This window comes from Rousettus aegyptiacus, unplaced genomic scaffold, assembly GCF_014176215.1.
Source record: "Rousettus aegyptiacus isolate mRouAeg1 unplaced genomic scaffold, mRouAeg1.p scaffold_m13_p_18, whole genome shotgun sequence".
In the NCBI taxonomy this organism is placed as follows: Eukaryota; Metazoa; Chordata; class Mammalia; order Chiroptera; family Pteropodidae; genus Rousettus; species Rousettus aegyptiacus.
In genome coordinates, this window is record NW_023416293.1 from 9,556,514 (window position 1) to 9,577,174 (window position 20,661).

The following is a 20,661-nucleotide window of genomic DNA, read 5'->3' on the forward strand; positions in this document are numbered from 1 at the left end:
AGCTGGTTCAAATTGGGTTCTGATATTTCATCTCAAAGTAAATGAACTGCTCCTCAATTCCTTCTCCTCTTTTTGGATTTACTTGTCACACTGACCAATGTCAAGCGGAAGGTAAGGGTGGATTCTCCTGAGCTGGCTTCCTTGTCTTGTAAAACATGACTTTAGGCCTAACCTTACCTTCCAGGAAAATCACTCTTGAATTTGCATCATGGTCATTTTCACGGCCTCAGATAACTCAGAGCTGATTTTGGCACAGAGGGCAACAATTAGTGCAGCTGTTAGACAAGTGATAAATATTTACACTTATTGTGACATTGTGATGAATTTATTATAAAGAAAAGTGTATTCTTTTAATTAAAACCACACAAAGGCAAAGAGAAAGCCAAAGATAGGGTCCGTCTTTCTTCCAGTTGGGAAACAGATAGAAAGACAGGCAAATGGGACTAAACACTAGCCTATTTTGTTAAATCGGTGGCATGTAAAAATAATTCTAGATGTTTCTGTATGATGTCAGAACATACAGCCCATTTAGCGAAAACATTTGGTCGGCTTTATTCAGAAAATCAGTGCGTCATCTGAATATTTGACCTCGTGTAGATAATCAACTCGAGTTTTCCTTTCTGTGGAAAATAAAATGTATTCTTGCTGTTCTTAGTTTTCTTTTTTTTTTCTTCCAGTTGTTAAAATGGGAATTCAAGTTGAGAAATTAAACATAAGTCTCAATTCTGAAATGTGCGATTGGCTGGCACTTTACCTAAAGGGTCGCCCCATATACGGCAACAAAAATATGCCACATAATCTTGACTCAATTAGACAGTTACATCTGTGTGGCATCACGAAATAAATCCAACTGTGATGCTGGAGACAAATGTTTTAGCAGTCTCAGCTGGGTAACGGAGAGGCATCACCTGACGTGGGGTGACAAGGAAAAGTCACAATGCACTGAACATGTGACACGTTTCTCTCTTACCTGGTTGGCATTCGTTACACCTCCTTCCTTGGCGATTAGGCAAACATAGGCACTGGCCGCTGATGGGGTCGCAGATGGTCCCCGGCAACGTCCCCGCGGAGTCACACTCACACATCTGGCAGGCGTGGGAGCCGCCAGTGGTCGCGTTGTACCTGTGAGGCTCGCACCGGTCGCAGTGAAGACCTGTTACTCCCAATCTGCAAGGACACTGTCCTGTCGATTTGTCACACAGCAGAGAGCCGTTTACTGTCCCGGTCTTGTCACAGTTACAGGGCAGGCAGAGGAAAGAATCCTCTTGCTGCAGCTTGAAGGATCCCTCCGGACATTCGTCGCACTGCCGCCCTCCAACGTGGGGCCTGCAGCGGCACGATCCCGTCGCAGGATCGCAGACACTCCCGGGGAGGGACCCCGCCGGGTCGCAGTCACAGGCCTTGCAGCCGGCGGCGTCTGACCGGTAGAAGTGTTCTCCGCAGGTGTCGCACTGAAGTCCTCGGGCCCCTTTCCTGCACTCACACTGCCCAGACACGGGATCGCACACGCTGCTCGCCGAGCCGTGGGGGTCACACCGGCAAGGCTCGCACCCGTCGGCATTCGCGCCTCGGAGGACTTTGAATCCAAAATCGCAGTGATCGCATCGAAGCCCTAAAGATAAAACAATAGTAATAAAATAAAATTAAATAAAAAATTAAAGGTGAAAGTGTGCAAATGATCGTTTTATGTTCTCAGCTGGCCGAAGCGCAACCCTTAACGCAGACACACAATGCCGAGTGTCCTCTCGCAAGTGAGGCCGCAGAGGCTAATCGCACACTCGAAATGTGGCGACCAGACCTAATATGGGTGGCACTTACGGAACTTGAGATTTTATTCACTTATTACTTACTGCAAGTGTCGCTTCTCTTACACATGAGAGCTTTTCTCTTTGACGAATATTAAAACGTATTTTAAAACCAATAACTAGGTTCGAACTATTATTTTTAGTGATCTTCTATTAACAAAGTATGTTCACTTAATAGTATTGTAGAGAGTAAAGTACATTTTCAAAGCTGTATGAAAAAAATTGCATATCGCATTTGTTATTTTCCTAGCAATCAGAATCCCCTGAAAAACATTTAATAAAATGTTAGGTTGGTAACTATGTTTGTGATAACAGTATATATACTTACTTCTGAATAGTGCACATTTAAGTAATTAATAAAAATAAAACTTATCCAAAATAATTTTTACTTCAATGCTTTTATATGCTCCTGTATTTCATCATTTTCAATTAATATAAATTATGCTCTCCTTGGCTCATAAAGCAATCACATTGCTTGTCATATTGTATGATTCAGAATATACCTCTTTAAACACTAAATAAATTCTGCTGTTTATGTTGCTTCTATTTAAAGGAGAACAAATATACATTTCACAAACAGAGAAAAACGTTTTATCACCTAAACCATCACTGATAACTTGGGTTAGTTTCATAAAGAATATTACAAGGTGAAGGAATAAAAAAAAAAATTCTTTTGAATAGTAAATGTTATGATGCAAAACACTTTCTTTAGCCTTCACATATCCATGAATTTAAGTAACTATGTGGGGTTGAAGCAATTGAAAACATTTATTTCAAGCTTTAATGGCAATAAAAAAAAAAATTAGTCCTAAAATAACGGTCAAAAACACACTCAGGAACTCATATGTAGAAAAGTATTTCCTAAATGGGAAGCAAATGCATAATACATATGTATATATATATGAATAAAAATTCAAGAACTCCAATGGAAGGCAAATTCTTTAGCAGTGATGAATGACTCACCTAAGGCATATCATTTAATTTCAATAAGGAAAATAAAAAAGAGCCACTATTGCTGCAAATTTTAAAAATAACTGTATTGTTAACAAGAATTATGACTCATTTTGAACTATTAAAATTGGTCTACATGGATTCATATCATATCAGTTTTAAAAATATGCGCAGTGCTTATTTGAATATGCCATACATATTCCTGACAGGTAATCTATTCCTAACGATAGTCAGGAAGGCCTACGGGGCATCGCACTCAGTGTTAACAAGTACAGGCGAGTTAGCACACTTGGCATTTAATTCACATTCTTCTCCCTTTTTATTCTAGATGAATGACCTACTTTAATAAAATTATCGGTGCTAATGTGTTTTACTGGGGATAGAGTCATTAGTAAGATTTAACAGTTTTGGTAACTCTCACAGTTTGCTTTCTGAAGCATATACAACACACACTCATATTTTCTGGGGTTTTTTTTCCCCCTTATTAACAAGATGAAATTGCATACGGTTGCTTACTAATCGCATCAGAAAAATAAATATTTATGCATACCAAGTTTATATTTTGATTAAAAATACTGCATGTGCAGATGTAACTTTAGAAATAATATCAAAATGGCAATTTCATTTTATTTATTTAGTTAGTTATCTGTCTGTCTATTATTCATTTATTTATTTATTTATTTGCATTCTCCTGCAGAAAACTAATAGGTACAATAGGTAAATGGCAGGGAGGTCATAACAAATTCTAAGTGAATGGTAAGTTTTGATATCTTATTCTTCCCTCAGCTCTGGAGTCCTACCATCGCAAGATGCTCTGATGCACAGAGAAGCTGCTACTTCATCACATGTAAAGGCATTGCATGAAACTTTGTTTTCATACTCTGAATTCGAAACATATCTCATAGCAAAGTACGAAGGATGCCGGATAGAATGAAGTCGGCACTTAGAATTCCTTCGGCATCACAGATAACACACGCGAAAATGTGCTTCTCTGTACAAGTTAGTTACGCTCTTTTCCTGAAAAGTTGAGGTTTTGTGTGTTTGAAATGCAAGTTATGTTATAGATTTTGATGTAATCTTTCTTTAAACCAGAGAAATCTTCTGTAATAACCATTAAGAACGCCCATATTCTTTTCTATTAAATTAAAATTAAATTAATATATATATGTATATATATAAAAGATAAAGAATATATTTTAGTGTTCTATTACAGAAAGGAAATTGTTATTTAGAATGACATAGTCCTATGTATGTCTATATGTGTGTCTGCATAAGCGCGTGCGCGTGTATACGTGTGTGCGGGGGTGTGTGTACGTGAAGACCGCCAGGTACGGTTTCATTACGAGGTCGGGGTCAATGGTAGAAAAGCCATGGGGGACTTAGTGTCCTGAATGACAATAGAAAGGTAAAGGTCTTTTTTAAACTTCCTGCACGAACCACGACGCGTTCAGTTACAAGAGTCACTTCATCAGGAAACTTTCCTCTCATAATATTCTCATATATCAAAATTTCAAAGTGCATTATGTACATGGTGCATTTTGGGCACTTGATAAATTTTGTCCTTATGTGGCTGTGGTTCCCCTCAAAAATGTTGGATGTAATAAATTGCTATAATCAAATCTAATTTCTGAAAAATACCTGTGGGAGTAACAAACAAAAAAGCACGTCTTATATAAAAAAATGATAAATAACACTGAAGGTGGCTGTTTATTATAATCAGCTTGGTACTGAATTACAAAATTAAAATTACGTAGCCCTTTATAACTAACTCTAGCAATATACATGATCTGTAGAATTATGTTGACTTATTTTGCATTTCATAGGGACAGTTCAAAGAAATATAATAGAAAAAAGGGAAAGATTTATCACAAAGGACCCTGTAGCACAGAATATTTTGAAAAAAATCCATTTATTTTGGTCTATTAAGAAAACTAGCATGGAAATGATTTGCTTAGAACTCATTAAGTATAAAACATTTTGAAAAAGTGCTAATTTTCTAAAAGAAACATCTATGCAGTAAGCAAATTATATTTTTCTACGACTTATTAGTATGTGACTGTGTGAACTAATGCAGCTACAGACTAAAGAAACTTCTAAAGCGTTGATTAAACTAAGCTTCAAGCTGAAGTTTGATGGAAGCATTAATTTAATCATTTTTAGACAGTTAATTTCTTCCAAATTGTTTTTTTTTTTTTTCTTTTCCAGCCTGCCTTGAGTCAGGAAATCCGCTTGACTCTCCGGTTAAGAAATCGAACAGAGAATTTTATTCCGGATGGTAATAGAGATGTGACCGTAAACTTCTGCATTACACGTACCAATAACATTTGCTTTGCACTTGCACTGGCCTGAATTCGGGTGACAGGTAATATCTCCATCCACCGTCCCGGAGGTATTGCACTCGCAAGGACTACAGCCATCAGGATCTGACGCTTGTAGCTTGTAGAATCCGTCCTGGCACTGATTGCACTGTCTGCCAGAAACGTGTCTCTTACAATTACACTGGCCTCCAATCTAGAGAAGATACGACATTTTGTAGAATGATGAACGCATCTATTTTTAGATGATTTGCTCATTAGGTACAAGACAGGGAGGGAGGGAGAAAAAAAAAAACTTTAAATGTTAAACAGACAAGAAGGTAAGAAGGTATTTTTTTTCCCTCTCGACACAAAAACATAGGTTGCTTCAGCAGGGTGAATATATAGAACTGAATGGAAATAACCCCAGAGAAGTCAGTAGTCTGTGACCAAAGGGAAAATGTGGGATTAAGCATTCAGCACCATTTCTTTATAATCAAAATATAGTCATCTGGAGACTGAAAGTAGAAAAGAGACAGCAATTAATTTAGTCTTTCCAACTCGACCTCTCTGTTTTCCTTTCCCCTCATTTACTGTCTTTTTCATCCAAACTCGTTCTATGCATACCAGGTGTTTAATTTAAGGAAGACTCTTGCTATAATAATATTATCCCACCAAGCTTTTAACAATGTGTAAAATAAAGGTCTTTGTTAATAGCATCCATTTATGCCCGTTGATATTGACCCTGATTACATTTTTTTGCACGATCCTGCTTTTAAGAATATTTCAGCATATTTATGGTTCATTTATAGCACGACTTAATCACATTAAGCTGATGTACGTTGCGGTTAAAAAATACAAAAAAAAAAGTTACATGTTTCAGAGCATTGTCAAGCAAAATAGCTACAAAATAAGTATTTTTCTTCTTCAAGATGCTTTTTGAGAATAAAAATATATAAATATATAAGATATATAATATGCACCTACTATATAGTATGTTCGTTGAAGAAAGCTAAAGAGCTGAAACTTTTCATAAAGGAACATAAACATATAAAATGTGAAATAAATATGAGAAACTCGGTAACTTAGGACTGCCACAAGAGATGTCGCTTAGACATGAAATCTCATGAAGTCCCTGGCATTTCTCCCTATGCCTCCCTTTCTCTTGGACTGAACCTGGCTCTGCACACCTTGAGGCAGAGCAGTACCTGCCGTACCTGGGAAAAGACGCAGTGTGATTTACCTTTCATCTCGGGGTTATTCAAAACAACCACGCGATGTGAGGGTTCAGTCACAAAGATGTGGAGAAGGGCTTTTTAATTAAGTAAATTTTATAAACCTAGCATTGATTCCTTTCTCCTCACCTGAGAAAGAGGGACTCCCTGGGGTCATGGTTTCAGGATAAAATAATTGATATAAAAATGTCCAAAACTCTGAAAAATAAAGCTTTATACACGCACCGGATATGGCTGCAGAGAATAATGAACCTCAACCCTGGAGACGCACGTAGGTCCAGAAACAGATGCAAAGACTGTGAGCTGCCTGCTTGTGCCTGGCTGTGCCCCATCCCTGTCTCATTCAGTCCCGTGCAAACCAGACCGGGATTTGATTTGGTCTGCAAAAGTACGTGGCGTTTATTGGTGGGTACGTGTTACATATAGCCACGAATGTCGTAACGCTTCACATCTATCACCCTATAACTGAGCCCTTATTAATAATTTAATTATTGCTGTTGTATCTCTCTCATTCTCTAAGCAGATGGCAAACATCTTCCAAGACTGGAAGTGCATTATATTTGTCAAAGAATAACCTTATATACACCCCGCATCTAAGGAAAACTCTTTCAAAGATCAAGAGCAAGAAAGGGAAAAAGGTAAAGAGAAATGAAAGTGCGTGCTGTGGCAAAACGTGATCTTCTCTGTATTTAATATATTCTTATTTAAACGTAGTGTATATACCACCTGGGGCTTTCTTGCCTCTTGAAATCTAGACAAGGCTGCCCGTAGCCCTAACTCTACCCCTGAGAAAGACAGAAGGACCCCTTAAGCTTATCAGCACTCTATGTGTATTGATGTTCTCATGGTCCCTCTGACCCTAATTTCTGCTTCTTCTACTTCGGAACCTGTTTGCCACAGAGAGCTGAGCCCTGCGTCACCCCAGAGGTGAAACGTGGCCAACATCTCGATTTCAAGAAAATGAGTTCTTGTTAAATTATTAATAAAAATGAAACGTTACTAAAGTTTTGGGGTGAAAGCAGATGAGAGCTTTACTCTGCAATTGATAATATCTTTTCCTTTCCCCACGAGTGGTGGTCGTCATAGGTTTCTGCACGTCACTCAGCTCCCATGTTCTCACCCTACTCCTCACTGCTCCCTAACACATGTCTCTTTTTCCTTTTTACACTCCCCTCACCTTTTGCCCAGGATGTCTTAATGCATCCTCTACTGCCTTGATTCACACAACACCGCAGTCTCGCCAAGGGACTTTCTTCTGTTCAACAAGATGAAAACTCTCTACGTGAGCAATTCTGCTGCAAATATTATAATTTTGCAATGCCTACAAATTAGACTTTCTCTATAGTAACTAACTATACCTTAAAACGTGGGTTATAATTAAGTGACAAAAGGCTTTATAGTTTTACATAATGATCACCTTTTCATCCGTTTCTCAAAATTCACCTGAAGGTACCACTTTACTTCTGTACAACTCAGCTGCAGATTCTCTTTGTTTTATGAGGGTATATAAACGCACTCATACTCTAAGATCGATCCTTGTCTACCAAGTAGGAAGAAAGACGGGTGCGCACCCTCCTTTCACAAACGCACTTCCAAAAAGTCGAGCGCAATGCTTTTTCCTTTTCCGTGCGTTTTGGTAGGCTACTTCTATACTAACCCTAGGCTGACTTACTACTTGTCTTTGTCCAACAGGACGTCAGCAAAATGACGCAAGCAAAGGCTCGAAATGCTTACAAATGTAGCATTCATTCCCTCTTGCTGAGACCTCCTCGTAAACTGGTAGAAACGGGTACTATGCCCAGCCTTGTGTGAGACTTAAGCACCATCATCCTTAATCCTTTCAGGCTGCGCCTTGCCCCTCTCACACACCTGCATTCAGTGAGCTGAATACTCAAGGAAGATGCTCTGTGCATCTCTGGAATTTTCCTTCTGTGCTGCTCTCTCTCTGCAAACTTCAGTCACTTTGGACTCTCCAAACTCTCAGCTCTGTCTCCACTCAGAGAAGCCCCTGGGCTTCTCCTGGGTTCTCCTTCCTTGTTCCTCAAGGCAGTGTTAGAGGGCAACTGTAGGACCTATTTAATTTGCTTCCTGTCACTCTTGGACGCTGCCTGCGGTGATGCCCAGTATCTTGCAAGCCCTTGTTTAATATAGTTTGTCCATATTTTGGTTATTTTAGGTGGAAGGGTAAATCAGTTCCTATTGTTCCGTCTGCTTGAAAGTAGAAGTCTCAATTTTTAACCTCACAAAACAACTACACACTGAGCTTCCACAACTACAAAACCCAAAGTGGATTTTCATAAGCCGCATCATAGGTGGAATTGCATTGGTCAACATTTAGCACACGCTGTCAGTTCTGAACTCACATCAGCTACAGACCCGAAGACGTTTGCCAGAGACGCTTCTGCTTATTATACCACCGAAAGGAACCGCGTAGATCAAAAACCGCATGTCATTCCTTGACTGTTCAAAGCAGCCACAATCAGAGTCCTGAACCCTCTATCGCCCATCGGCATGACTTTTTCTTAAAGACGAACTCTGAAACAGGCATAACTTGGATGGATTAACAGAAGAACAATGCACTCTGAGAACTCTGAAAGTCTAAGCAACAGCACCATGAAAAGAATTTGGAACGATTCTGTGGCTGTGTATGTGACTGAGAGGAAAGGAAGGGACAGGGGAGATTAGTGTTCATTTGGTGACCACTCAAGTAAGAATTTAAACCAGTGGTCTCTTTATTAGATAACTCTTCATTGAAACCCGAGATTCTCATGCTACGTGAAATAGGCCGGTCACAGAAGAACAAACTCTTCACGATTTTACTTCTGTGAGATATCTAAAATAGCCAAACTCGTGTAAACAGAGCAGATGGGTGATTGCCAGGGGCTGGGGACAGGGGTAAACAGGGAGTCCCTATGCAATCGGTATACAATTTCAGTTATGCAAGACAAAAAAAAGTTCTGGAGATCTGCTATAGATAATGACGCTTACTGTGCTGTTCCAATTTGGTTAAGAGGGTATGTCTCATGTTAAGTGTTTTTATCACAATTAACAACAACAAAAAGAAACAAGGTTCTGTCACAATCTAGGTGACTTCCATGAGGCATGGGCACCAAACACAGTAGATTAAACTGTGGTCATGCTGACCCTTAGGTATGTCTGGTGGTGATAAATGCTCCGTGTCCAGGAAAACAGACACAAGCAATAAGTATAGTGTACACATTCTGCTCTCCGACAAAGCCTGACCTTGCTACAAATGGTTCATTCAGAGGTTAATAAAATTAAGATAAGTTTGATGCATGGAGGATAGAAAGGCAGAAACAAGGGGCGGAGGGAATCACAACAAAGTTCTTATCTTACTTAGAGAAAAGTATGTAAGTATTGACTGTCTGGCCATTGTTAGAAAAATATACATTTAAAAATGAGTCTTCAAAAATGGGATTTTCGGTAAAATTTGGATGATTAAGCATGTGCCTATTTCCTCTTTCCCCTCATATCTCACATATAATAGGGATAAAAAGAAGTATAACCCATAAATTTAATGAGACCAGTAGGGAAAACAATAGAGAACAAATTTCACAGAAAATTTCAAAGAAATTGGAAGAAAGAATTATAAGTGAATATGCCCAACAACTTAATGAATCCTAGAAGCTACACTATGGATGGATGCCAGCTAAGTTGGATTCTTAAAACAAGAGAACTGATATTTTCCTACAGAACATCAGAAAGTCTTAAGATTTACAGGCCGCAAAACGCTTAAAGAAGTAGGATACAGGCCTGAAGTTAGAACAACGATTCTCTACTGGGGGTTATTTTTTGCCTGAGAAGACATTCAGCAGTGGCTAGAGATGATTTCCCACTGAGGAAAGGATGCTGCCTGCATCTGGCGGGGAGAGGCCAGGGATGCTGCTCCACACTCTGCAATGGACGGAGCAGCCTCCCACAGCAAGGAATTTTCCAGCCCCAAATACCAGCAGTGGCAAGGCTGAGAATCACGAGTTACAGGAATTTTACGCAGCAAGTATCTAGATTTCTAGGGCCCCATTTCAATCCTACAAAGCCAGGCGAACTACTCCTGCTACATGGTACCACCAGTCCTATTGTCAAGAAAAATTAAAATTAACCTGCTCTATTGTATTAGGCCATTACCTATTGGTGAGAGTCTAAAGTATAGGGCAGCTATTGCAGGATTAAGTGAAAGTCTATAGACTAAGACAGGGACATCCTATCCCCTGCCACCATTCCCTTTCTCCCATACTGCTTCTGGAGACAGCCAAGAGACAGACTTATTTTCCATAAAAAAAAAAAAAAAAAAACTACAGAGATAAAATCTCTACACTGACATCTGGGACTCCGACTCCTGCAAAGAAAAGCTCTCTTGCTGTTCATGTATTCAGGAGGGAAGTCCCGTGCGGGAGTGTTTTACCATTTCGTGACAGAACCAAGCAGGCGACAAAGAGTCATCAGACGTTTGTGCAAAATTCCCAACATGAAAAACAGGGACAAAAGAAACAGCAGCAGGAAGAAGCCACCTTTCAATGTAAGCTCCACGACAGCAAAAGTTTTAGTCATTTCACCATTTGTGAAACGCGTGATGCTTCCTTTTACAGAAGAAACCAAACCTGGGAAAGATCAAGTTACTTACTGAGTGCCAGAAGGCAAATGGCCCAATTCCCAAGTGCATGCTCAAAACCACTATTCTAAATTCACTCTGCTTGTGATACGCTACAAACATAATAGTAACAGGCGGACCCAAGGAAGGCAAAGGCCGACCGGTCTCTCTGAGGAGCTGGAAGATGGGTGGAAGGCACGTGGTCCAGTTAGTATTTTGAGAATTAGCTTGCTAATGGGTGCTACGTATTGCCCTGCGAACACACTCAGGACTTCTCCATTTTGGACTATCCTGCAAAAGTCTGCTGCCCCTGACTTGTAGTGATGGTGGTTACACACCACCAACCGTGTGACAGTTGAAGCCGTGATAATGGTGGAAGATAAAAGAGTAAGATTCTGCAATAATTCTTTCTCAACTGCCTTCAAAAAGATGGAATTCTATCAGAGTGAATTCAAGGCATCAAATAATTCTTACATCGCCTTTATGTACGTGAAAATACCACTTCTGTGTTTAAAGAAAATATGAAATATAATTTAAAGATTAATAAATCAAGTCAGCATTGTCAATATTTATTAGAGCTTCTCTATGTAACCAACACCAAATATAAGTAAGTTAAAGATACATTTTTAAAACAGCATAAATATATGTCTTCCTAAATACTCATTTACCTGGTAGCAGAGATGTCACGGTTCTTATAAACATAGATATTTAAGAATTAGTGTTGAAGTACTTGCTACCTATGCTGTCATTGCAGTAATTCGATTGATTCTTAGACATTTTGTCTTACTAATTTTTCCTCTGTTATGCATCTCTTCAAATTATTGATAGTTCTATCTTCGTGTATCAAATAAACAGTGTTTCTGAACTAATATTGGAATACTTATACTACTGAGTATATGAATGTTAATTCTAGAAATAAAACAGCTTTAGAATTCCTTTTAAAAAAAAGCTTTTGTGAAATATCTAATCATTTGTAGCACTACTTCTAAAAGAATACATATTTATCATAACATGTATGTATGTATGTATGTTTGTATCTATCTATCTATCTACCTACCTACCTACCTACCTACCTATCATCGATCATCTATGGACAGTATATTATCTCTGCTAAGAAGCTTGCTCAGCCCTAAGGTGTGGACCCTAAGAATTATTATGTTTCTAGTACAGATACGATGATTTCTTTCCTTAAGCTTCTTCCTCTCTAGAGAAGAAAAGTCCATATTAATGTAACAGGCTACCTTTGTAAAGCAGTCATTTCACTTCGAAAATAAATAAATGAATCTGCAGTAGTTTCTGCCACATATAAATGTCACGAATTGGAGAATGTCGGGTGAATAATGTACATCATAATACTTGTTTCTATTTAAGTGTTTTGTGATACTGCTGTTTATCATTTTGCTCAGCTGTCGGAAAAAGAAAAAAGTCATTGTAGAAGAAAAGCTTCTACTTGGTGTAAAACCAAGATGTCTTTTCTTTTCCATTCTACAATGCTCGGCATTTGTCAGGCTGGTGTATTTTTATAGTTCCCTCCCTTTCCAAAAGGCATTTCTGAGAAACTGCTTTCCAAATTTCCCCACTAAAATTTCTAAGGAGTGTACAAAAAGGTGACATCCTGAAGCATGCTCCAACAAAGCAAGGGTAGGCGCCAAAGATGATTTTTCTGAGTCTTTTGAGTGTTCAAGACAGAAAGGGTGTGAAGATGTTCCCCATACACGCCATTCCCAACAATGCTATATACTTGAGCGGTGTGAAGAGAAGCTCTATAATCATAGCGCTAGCTCTCAAAGGGGTATCCCTTTTTTGGGGTGGTGGTGGTTTATGTCTATTTCACTCAGATCATAAACTATATCTTGTAAAAAAAAATGCATGTAATATATGTCGCCATGGTAAATTGAATCATTTCATAAATGCCATGTGAGTGGCACAATATGGTTTGGTCTTGCTGTAATTTGCTGCAAAATTAATAAAAAGATTGTGTTTTAACTTTTTCGAAATGAAAGAACTCATGGTAGCATTTTAAAAACAGTTCCAACATAAATAAGTGCATTTTCCACATCGAAGTTAACGTATAGAAATACGCTTTTAGGAAAGCTAACGCGTTTGGTTTAAACATCTTTGTTTCATTTTGGAAAAATCAATCAAAGTTGCTATGAACTCCTACAATAGAATGCTTGCTTACTATTGTGTTTGTTTACTGGTCCAGTAAAAATGCAAATTCTGGATATTCTTAAGAGAGACACCACTCAAATCTCCATTTGAGAATTGTATTGACTCCAAGACATTAATTGGCTACTAAATCGTATGCACATTGTTGTTTCCTAAATATTTAGGAATTTTTTTAGCAGTTAGGATTAAATTCACAGGACTTGCTATAATGATCCCAAGGCAAACGGACAAGCTTCCGTCCTGCCTGGACGGTGTGCGTGCACATCTAGGTTGCAACCTCCTGTGGACTGTGTGTTAAGAAGGACCCAGCATCTTTACCCACAAGTTTGCCTTGGGCTCTGGAAACAATACAAGTTTAGAATTTCTGCTCTTCCTTGGTATCAGCGGTGTGATCTTGGAGGAGTAGCCTAATTTCTCTGAGGCTCGGTCTCCTTAATTCTACAATGTCTAAACTAATAACCACTTCGCACCTTTAGCAAGGGCTGAATTAACTGACTAACAGTGCTTGGCATACGTCTTTGCACATGGCAAGTGCGAAACAAATGGCAGGCGTGAGAATCTCACCAACAAGTTTCTGTCCTCCTGCATTTTGAGTGATATGTCATCCGCCTGCCAAGCTGTCCTACACATTTCAAAATGTGGCACTCCCACGCATGACACAGAAACCACACGGGAGCAGATGAAGGTGGAGACCAGTCCCTGAGCCCACGAGGGGCTTAAACATTCCCCGGACCCGGCGACCAGGGGAGCCCCGTGCCCTGGCCACCAGTTCGGAGTGCACCCGACTAGAGAAGTGATCGGCGCACAGGTCTAGTGGGCCGTGGAGGAAGGAGGCTGGCTACGTTCTGCTCTGAATAAATCCGTATCACCAAAAATCACATACAAAGGGGCACGGCAGTGTGCTGACTAGTTTTTAAAACGAACTCACTATACTGATATCATAACATACAAGACTCTTTGTTAAGGACTCTTTGACAATGAGTCTTCTCCATTTCCTACGCTCCTATTCATGTTAATAATTACTGTGCTTTAGATGTTCTCTGTCTCTTCACTTTGGCATCCGCATTTTTAGGACACGGTGACTCACAGCATTACTTCATGCCATTCTCAAGATCTTGGCATTCACACGGGGAAGAATTGCAACATTTCTTATGGAAGGATAAGGCGAACGTGCCATGGCCTACGAGATTGGATTGAGTTTCAGACGACAACTGCCAAAGAGAAAGTTCCCTCTCCAGGACGCAGAGTGCACAGCACAGTCCCTCGGGCCATTTGGGGCTGGCCTGGTTCCTCAGTTATTATAGCAAAATGGGAGTTGAACTACTGCCTAATTTTCTTGTATGCGCCCTAATATTATTAAGGATTGTGGCTGCATGAATTTTAAAAATGTCCTTGAATACGATTTTGCAGTTTATGATTCTGACATTGTTGACAACTTTTTAAGCATGTACCATGTTATCCCATCGAAAACGACAGCGAACATTTTGAGAAATCGTTTGTTCCTTTACTTAAGCAAGGTATACTTGACGCTATGTTTTCACATGTAATAAAAATCTTCGTGTCACATGCTTTGTGTGTGTACTTGGAGCATACGGAAATAATAAAAATTGAAGCAAAATATGAATATGATTTAGAGGTAGACAGCACGGATGTTTTAAAGTCATAAAACGGCTCTGTCATGATGTCTGCTTCCAGATTCCTATCAGTAGCTCTCTCTGGTGATATATCAGATTTCACAAAAATTTTATTTTTTTCTACTCTGAAAATTGTCAACACAGCAAATTAGGAAGAAAAAATTTTAAAAGAAATTTGTCACATGTTAACACTTTAAAGTATGTCTTTTGTCCATTTTTAAACTAGATTTTTGCACACGGGAAATACTGACACGCAGAAGCATCTAAAAAGTGCCTTCTCTTCCCTTCCTCTCTCCTTACGCCTGAGGCCAGAGCACACATTAAAATGTGTCATTACTTCCTTTCTTCTTACTGCTGAATAGTATTCCGTTGAGTGGATAAACTATGTTTTATCGACTCACCAGTTGATCGACATTGGATTAGTCTGCATGTTGACTATGATGAACAACGGAGTGATGAGTGCTCATGAGTAAGATTGTGTGATGAGAGATGCTTTCATTTTAATTGGGTATATACCTGGGCGTGAAAGCGCTAGGTCATATGGTAACACCGTGTTTACTGTGTCGAGAGATACAAGATTGTTTTCTGTCTGTAAAAGTGGGTGCACATTTTCCATTCCCACCAGCGGTCTATGAGAATTCCAATTATCTCCACATCCTCATTAATGCTTGCTATTAACTATGCTTTTAATGACAGCCAGGCCGGTAAGTATAAAGTGGTATCTCATTGTGCTTTTGATTTGCATTTTTCTGAAGACTAATAACGCGAAGCTTCTTTTCATGTGCTTATTGGCCATTTGTGTATCTTCCTCGGAGAATTATCCACTTAGATCCTTCAGCCACTTTTAATTGTGTTGTCTTCTTATTATTGACTTATAAAGGTTCTTTATATGTACTAGAGACAAGTCTTGTTGGATATGTACTTTGCAAATATTTTCTCCCATTCTTTGGGTTGATGTAGGATATATCGACCCAGTTTAGTTGGAATCTATATTCTTGTATGCCACATATCAATTTTTGTGATGTTGTAATGCTAATGTACAAAACTACAAAAATTTGTTGTACTGTTAAGATAGAAGATTGGAATAAGAAATTTAGATGTGGAACTATAATTTCCATTTAGATCTATGCACAAGTTATCTTTGTTATTCTATCTTCTATGGCATTTGGAAGGAAAAAATGTGCTTATTTAGCTAATATCATTTGTTAATATTAATTCTCCAACAATTCCAAGGCAGATACTTGATTTATTTCTCAGTTTACTTCAAACCCCTACCTTCCTTTTTTTTTTTTGACATTTATAAAATTAAAAATAAAATGAGCCTTTCTCCTATGCAAAGGACCACCTACATAGCCTTATAGCTCATGGTCATGTTAAACGTTGCCCAGAAACACTCCTGAACTTACCATCTCTGTGAAATGCAAATGCACGCAGAAGACATCCTGATAAATACAGTCTTCGATCCCACTAGTAGGACATCTCCCAAATTAGTTTTGAAAGGGAGTGATTCCTTACCTTCAATTCTGAGAACTCACCTGATCACAAAGGAGGCTACCGTTTCTCGTGCCAATTTTATCACAATCACAAGATCTGCAGACATCTATGGCTGAGGGATCCATACCAACTGGTCGGAAAAAGTAATCTTTACACAGTTCACAGTTTCTTCCTGTGTCAGGGAAAGGTTATGCATTATGACTTCCAATTCATTAAAATCAGTTGCATAATTCAAAATTAAAGACTGTATCCCTTTGAGGGAATTCTGTAATTTTCGGGATGTCCATTTTAATGCACCTTTCATCTCTACCTGCCAATTTGGTGATCCAGAGCATATGAAACAATGAACCTGTTACAAGCTGTGCTTTACCTCATTAAACTCCCATCTGTTACATAACACCGCACATCTAAAAAGCTGTGCTTTGGAGGGGCCCATGCATTTTGAAAGAGTTTCTTTCTGAACTTAAAAACTTTTCTTTATTTTTACAGCCAGACACTTAATCTAAATCAAATATGAGAAACTTCTACAGGTATGATAGATGACAGTTGTCTAGGTAGAAACAGCTAGGTCTATAATATTAGAAATATTTTCCAGAACTCAATATTGTAAAATAGGAGACTGCTCTTACTATAATTCATTACTCTATAGTTAACAAAATTAAAAGCAAATGCTTGTGTTAGTGCTTATGGTAACTATGTTTCGTTGCAAATATCAATAGAAATTTATCATATTTAGATATATCGAATGCATTTTACATTAAATATTAGAATACTCTGACCTATTAAAAATACCAGGTAATTCCTATAGCTTACAATTTATTAATCAGAAAATTCCCCTTACAGTTTGATAAAAGGAAATAACACACAGCCAGTTTTTAAAATAAATAAGTAGCATATATGATCACTGAAATAAGCTGAAATACAACTCGCGATGATCAATTTCCCTTTTTAAACATTATGCATTCTGCTCAAATATTCCTGAAATTGGCCCAATATTAGAAGGCTATGAAAATAATTTAATCAAGTGAAAACTCACATTCTGATGGATATTGGCTACTAATTATAAATTAAATGAATTGATAGTACTTTTAGAATATTTTCATTCACATATGTTGATGACTCCCAACTCCATATCTCCAATCTAGAAATATCTCCTTGAAATGTCATTCATTGGATGTTGATTGAGTGATCACCATGTTCCAAACAAACGTGCTAAGAGCTGAGGAATACGGTCATGAGCAAAATGCAGGCCGCGCCCTCCTCACAGAGCTTTCTTGCAGTCTGGTGGGTAAGATGATTCTCTTACATAATTACAGGAATAAACGCACGTTTACAGACTGTGATTAACATACGGAGCCACTAAAGTATGTCGATGGTATTGATCTTTTCTGAGGCATCGCACAAGGCTTTTCTTAGGAAAGAAACTTCAGAACTGTGTTCTCGACCTCCCATGAGAAGAGCCCCGCTATATCTCTTGGAGACACACAGTGAACATGCCCAAAACAGAACTTGTCCTCTTCTCCCTAAGCTTGCTCCACCTGTGTTTCCCGCCTCAATGGCTGACGCCAACATCGACCCTATTGCTCAAACGGAAATGCCAAGCACGAGTCACCTACACCGTGCACCTTGCTCAGGAGATGCTGCCATTTTCCATCCTAAACATCTCTTGGATCAACTTCTCTCTCTCCGTAGTACCTTAAAAGGACTCTGGCATTATGTCTCACCTGGGCCACTGCAGTATCCAACTCACAGGTTTCCCCAAACTTCTTTCCCCAAACTTCTCTAATCTGTCCCCACTTTATGATCAGATGGAGCTTCTAAAAATATGAAACTTATTGAGCCCCTTTCCTGTATAAATCCCTTAAGTGGCATCTCGTCAACCTTAAGAGAGAAACCAAACTCTTCGTCCTCTAAAATCTGGCCCTGACTTCCTTCTGAGTACCTTGTCTTACAATCAGCCATTTGCCGGTCAATCATTTCTTCCAAGGTACCACGTTTTTTTCTCCAACTATTTCTCTTATCAGAAACCTTTGCCCACCCCCTGCCAATCCCTCTTCCTCTCACCCCTTCACCTGGTTAACTCCTGCTTCGGTCGCCCTATCTTGGCACTCATCACACAACTTTGTAATCGTTCCTTCAATTGTGAGCCTTTCCCACTAGGTAAGAATCCATGCGAAGACAGGCATAGTCATTACCTTGTTAATCTTTATATTCTCAGTGCCTAGCCAAGTTCTTATGTGACATTTTAGGTCATTAGCAATTATCTATTAAATTTGGCCAGGCTTCAGAGTAGCACACGTTCAGATCCATCAGACTTGGGCTGTTATACCTGACAAAGTCAGAGATTGCCTTCTTCAGCTTTTAACATGCTAGCCTTTCAGAAAATAGTTTCCAATGATGAGTCAAAATGCTGATGGTTTCAGAACAAGACTTTGATAATCATCTTCTGTATATAATTAGCATTTTTTTAAAAAAAGTCAGTATTTCCAGGTCACCAGAGTCCATGCCAAATCAGAATGTAAACATCTTTATGTGAAAATTCAGACAAAGTGGAAGATTGGGGTCATGCAAGGAAACTTATTTTTAGTATATACAGTCAGACTAACAATTCCTGAATTATCAAAAAAATATATATATATTCGTAATCTAATCGAATGTTGTGAACTTAAAAAGAAAAAAAAAAAATCTTTTCCTGAAAAGATGTAGTAAGGCGACATTGCTCTTTCCGAAAACCACCTCATTACCTGGACTTATGAATATGAGATGGACCAACTTTGGTTTTCAATCTCAACACTATGAAACCGCTTTCTTAAATAAGATAGCTATCACGTGATTTGAAATGCTACACGTTGTACACAGAGGCGCGTGGACCCCGACTGCCGCTTCGGCCTCTGCCTGTGCTGGGTTAGTGGCGCGTTACCTGTAGTGTTATGCTCACAGTCATCACACACTCCTCCGCCCCCTCTGTGGTGCTCAGAGGGAAACGGGTCCTCCGGGATGCTGTAGTGGCAGCTTCTGGCATGGCTGTGGCACTGGCAGGGTTTACAGTTGAAAGCGTGAGCTTGATCGCCTTGGCGGAAGGGCTTGTCATTGTACAGGGGCAAACAGCGATCACACTAGAACAGCAAACACATATCAGAACGATGAATGAATGTAATGCTCTGAATTTTTTTTTTCTTTTCTTATTTATGTATCAGGTACTTTCGCTAGATGGAAAGCTAATATCAAAGAGGTAAAAGCCAGCAACTACCATATTTTGAAAAACGTTTTATAAAGCAGAAATTAATTTATTATAGGCATGGTGGTGTGCCATTGTAGAAGTGACCATGCAAGCTGAAACCATGCAATTAATCCTAACAACCAATGGGGAAAGTTTTTGATGTTCCGTGACTTTCTCATATTTTTTTTTGTCAAAACATTAAAAACTTGACTTCCGGTTTTCAGTTCCACAGGTGAAAAGCTTAGCAGTTGCCACGCCATCCTAACAAGTAGAAACATGAACAGACTGAAAAATGCCATGACTCTTTCTGGATCCCCAAGGGGAAGACGCGGAGCAAAGAGCTGCCCCACGATGGAGAGAGAGACAGGCGGAGACAGGGAGCTCTGGCTACAGGAGCGGAGATGAGCGGAAGCCTCCACGGAAAACAACACTGGCGTAAAAACGCCCAAATGTTATTGACAAATTGCTGGAGGTTCAGCATGGACGAGTCTGAGAGCTGAAAACTACGCGGGCACCTAGTTATAAAGGGGCCCCCACAATTTTGTGAGATTCACTTCCGGGAGCATGACATTGTTTTCATAATAGATAACAGGGGGGAAAAAATTCCTGGAGCTTCTAGCAGAGGAAAGGGAAAGAAATCATTTTGAAATACAACAGAGTATTCTGTTATTCTTCGCAATATCTGTCCTCAGGAGAAACTGGTTAAACAAACGCGAATCTGCTGGGGTACAGTCAGAGCCTAAATGACCTGGGAAGGGGAGACCCACATCAGGCCACTCCAGCCATCCCATTCCTCCTAGGGGGGTTGACAAAAATTAAGAAACTCTTGTGGCATTCACAGTCTGGAGGCACAGGCTCACTGAAAGACAGATCTAAACACCGGATGACAGAACGCTTCCTTCACCTCTCACTACCACACGGCACGGTCAGCCATCCAGAAAAAAAGCCACGAGGCGTACCAAAAAGCAGAAACGAAAACAGAAACTGCAATATAAAGAGAAAGAGCAAACATCAAAACCAGCTGAGGAGGGATGTTGAAATTATCAGACTAGGAATCTAAATCAACTACGATTACTATGCTAAGGGATCTAATGGGGAGACAGCGTGCAAAAACTCATGGGCAATGCACACAGAGAGATGGACGTCTTAAGAAAGGACCGAAAAGAAATGCTAGAGATCAAAAATGCTGTAACAGAAATTAAGAATGCCTTTAGCTGCAGTTATTAGTAGACTGAACATGGCTAAGGAAA

General features: G+C 39.3%; 1 protein-coding gene across 1 annotated transcript in view; it reads right to left on the reverse strand.

The window, feature by feature from the left end:
- The window catches only part of USH2A (usherin), a 526,768-nt gene that overhangs the window by 408,432 nt on the left and 97,675 nt on the right, over nt 1-20,661 (reverse strand). Inside the window, exons 9-12 of the mRNA XM_036235436.1 lie at nt 19,112-19,307; nt 16,233-16,363; nt 5,072-5,267; nt 971-1,612 (exon numbers count right to left, since the gene is read on the reverse strand). Of these exons, the coding sequence (XP_036091329.1) occupies nt 971-1,612; nt 5,072-5,267; nt 16,233-16,363; nt 19,112-19,307 (1,165 nt within the window). The remainder of the gene's footprint in view (nt 1-970; nt 1,613-5,071; nt 5,268-16,232; nt 16,364-19,111; nt 19,308-20,661) is intronic.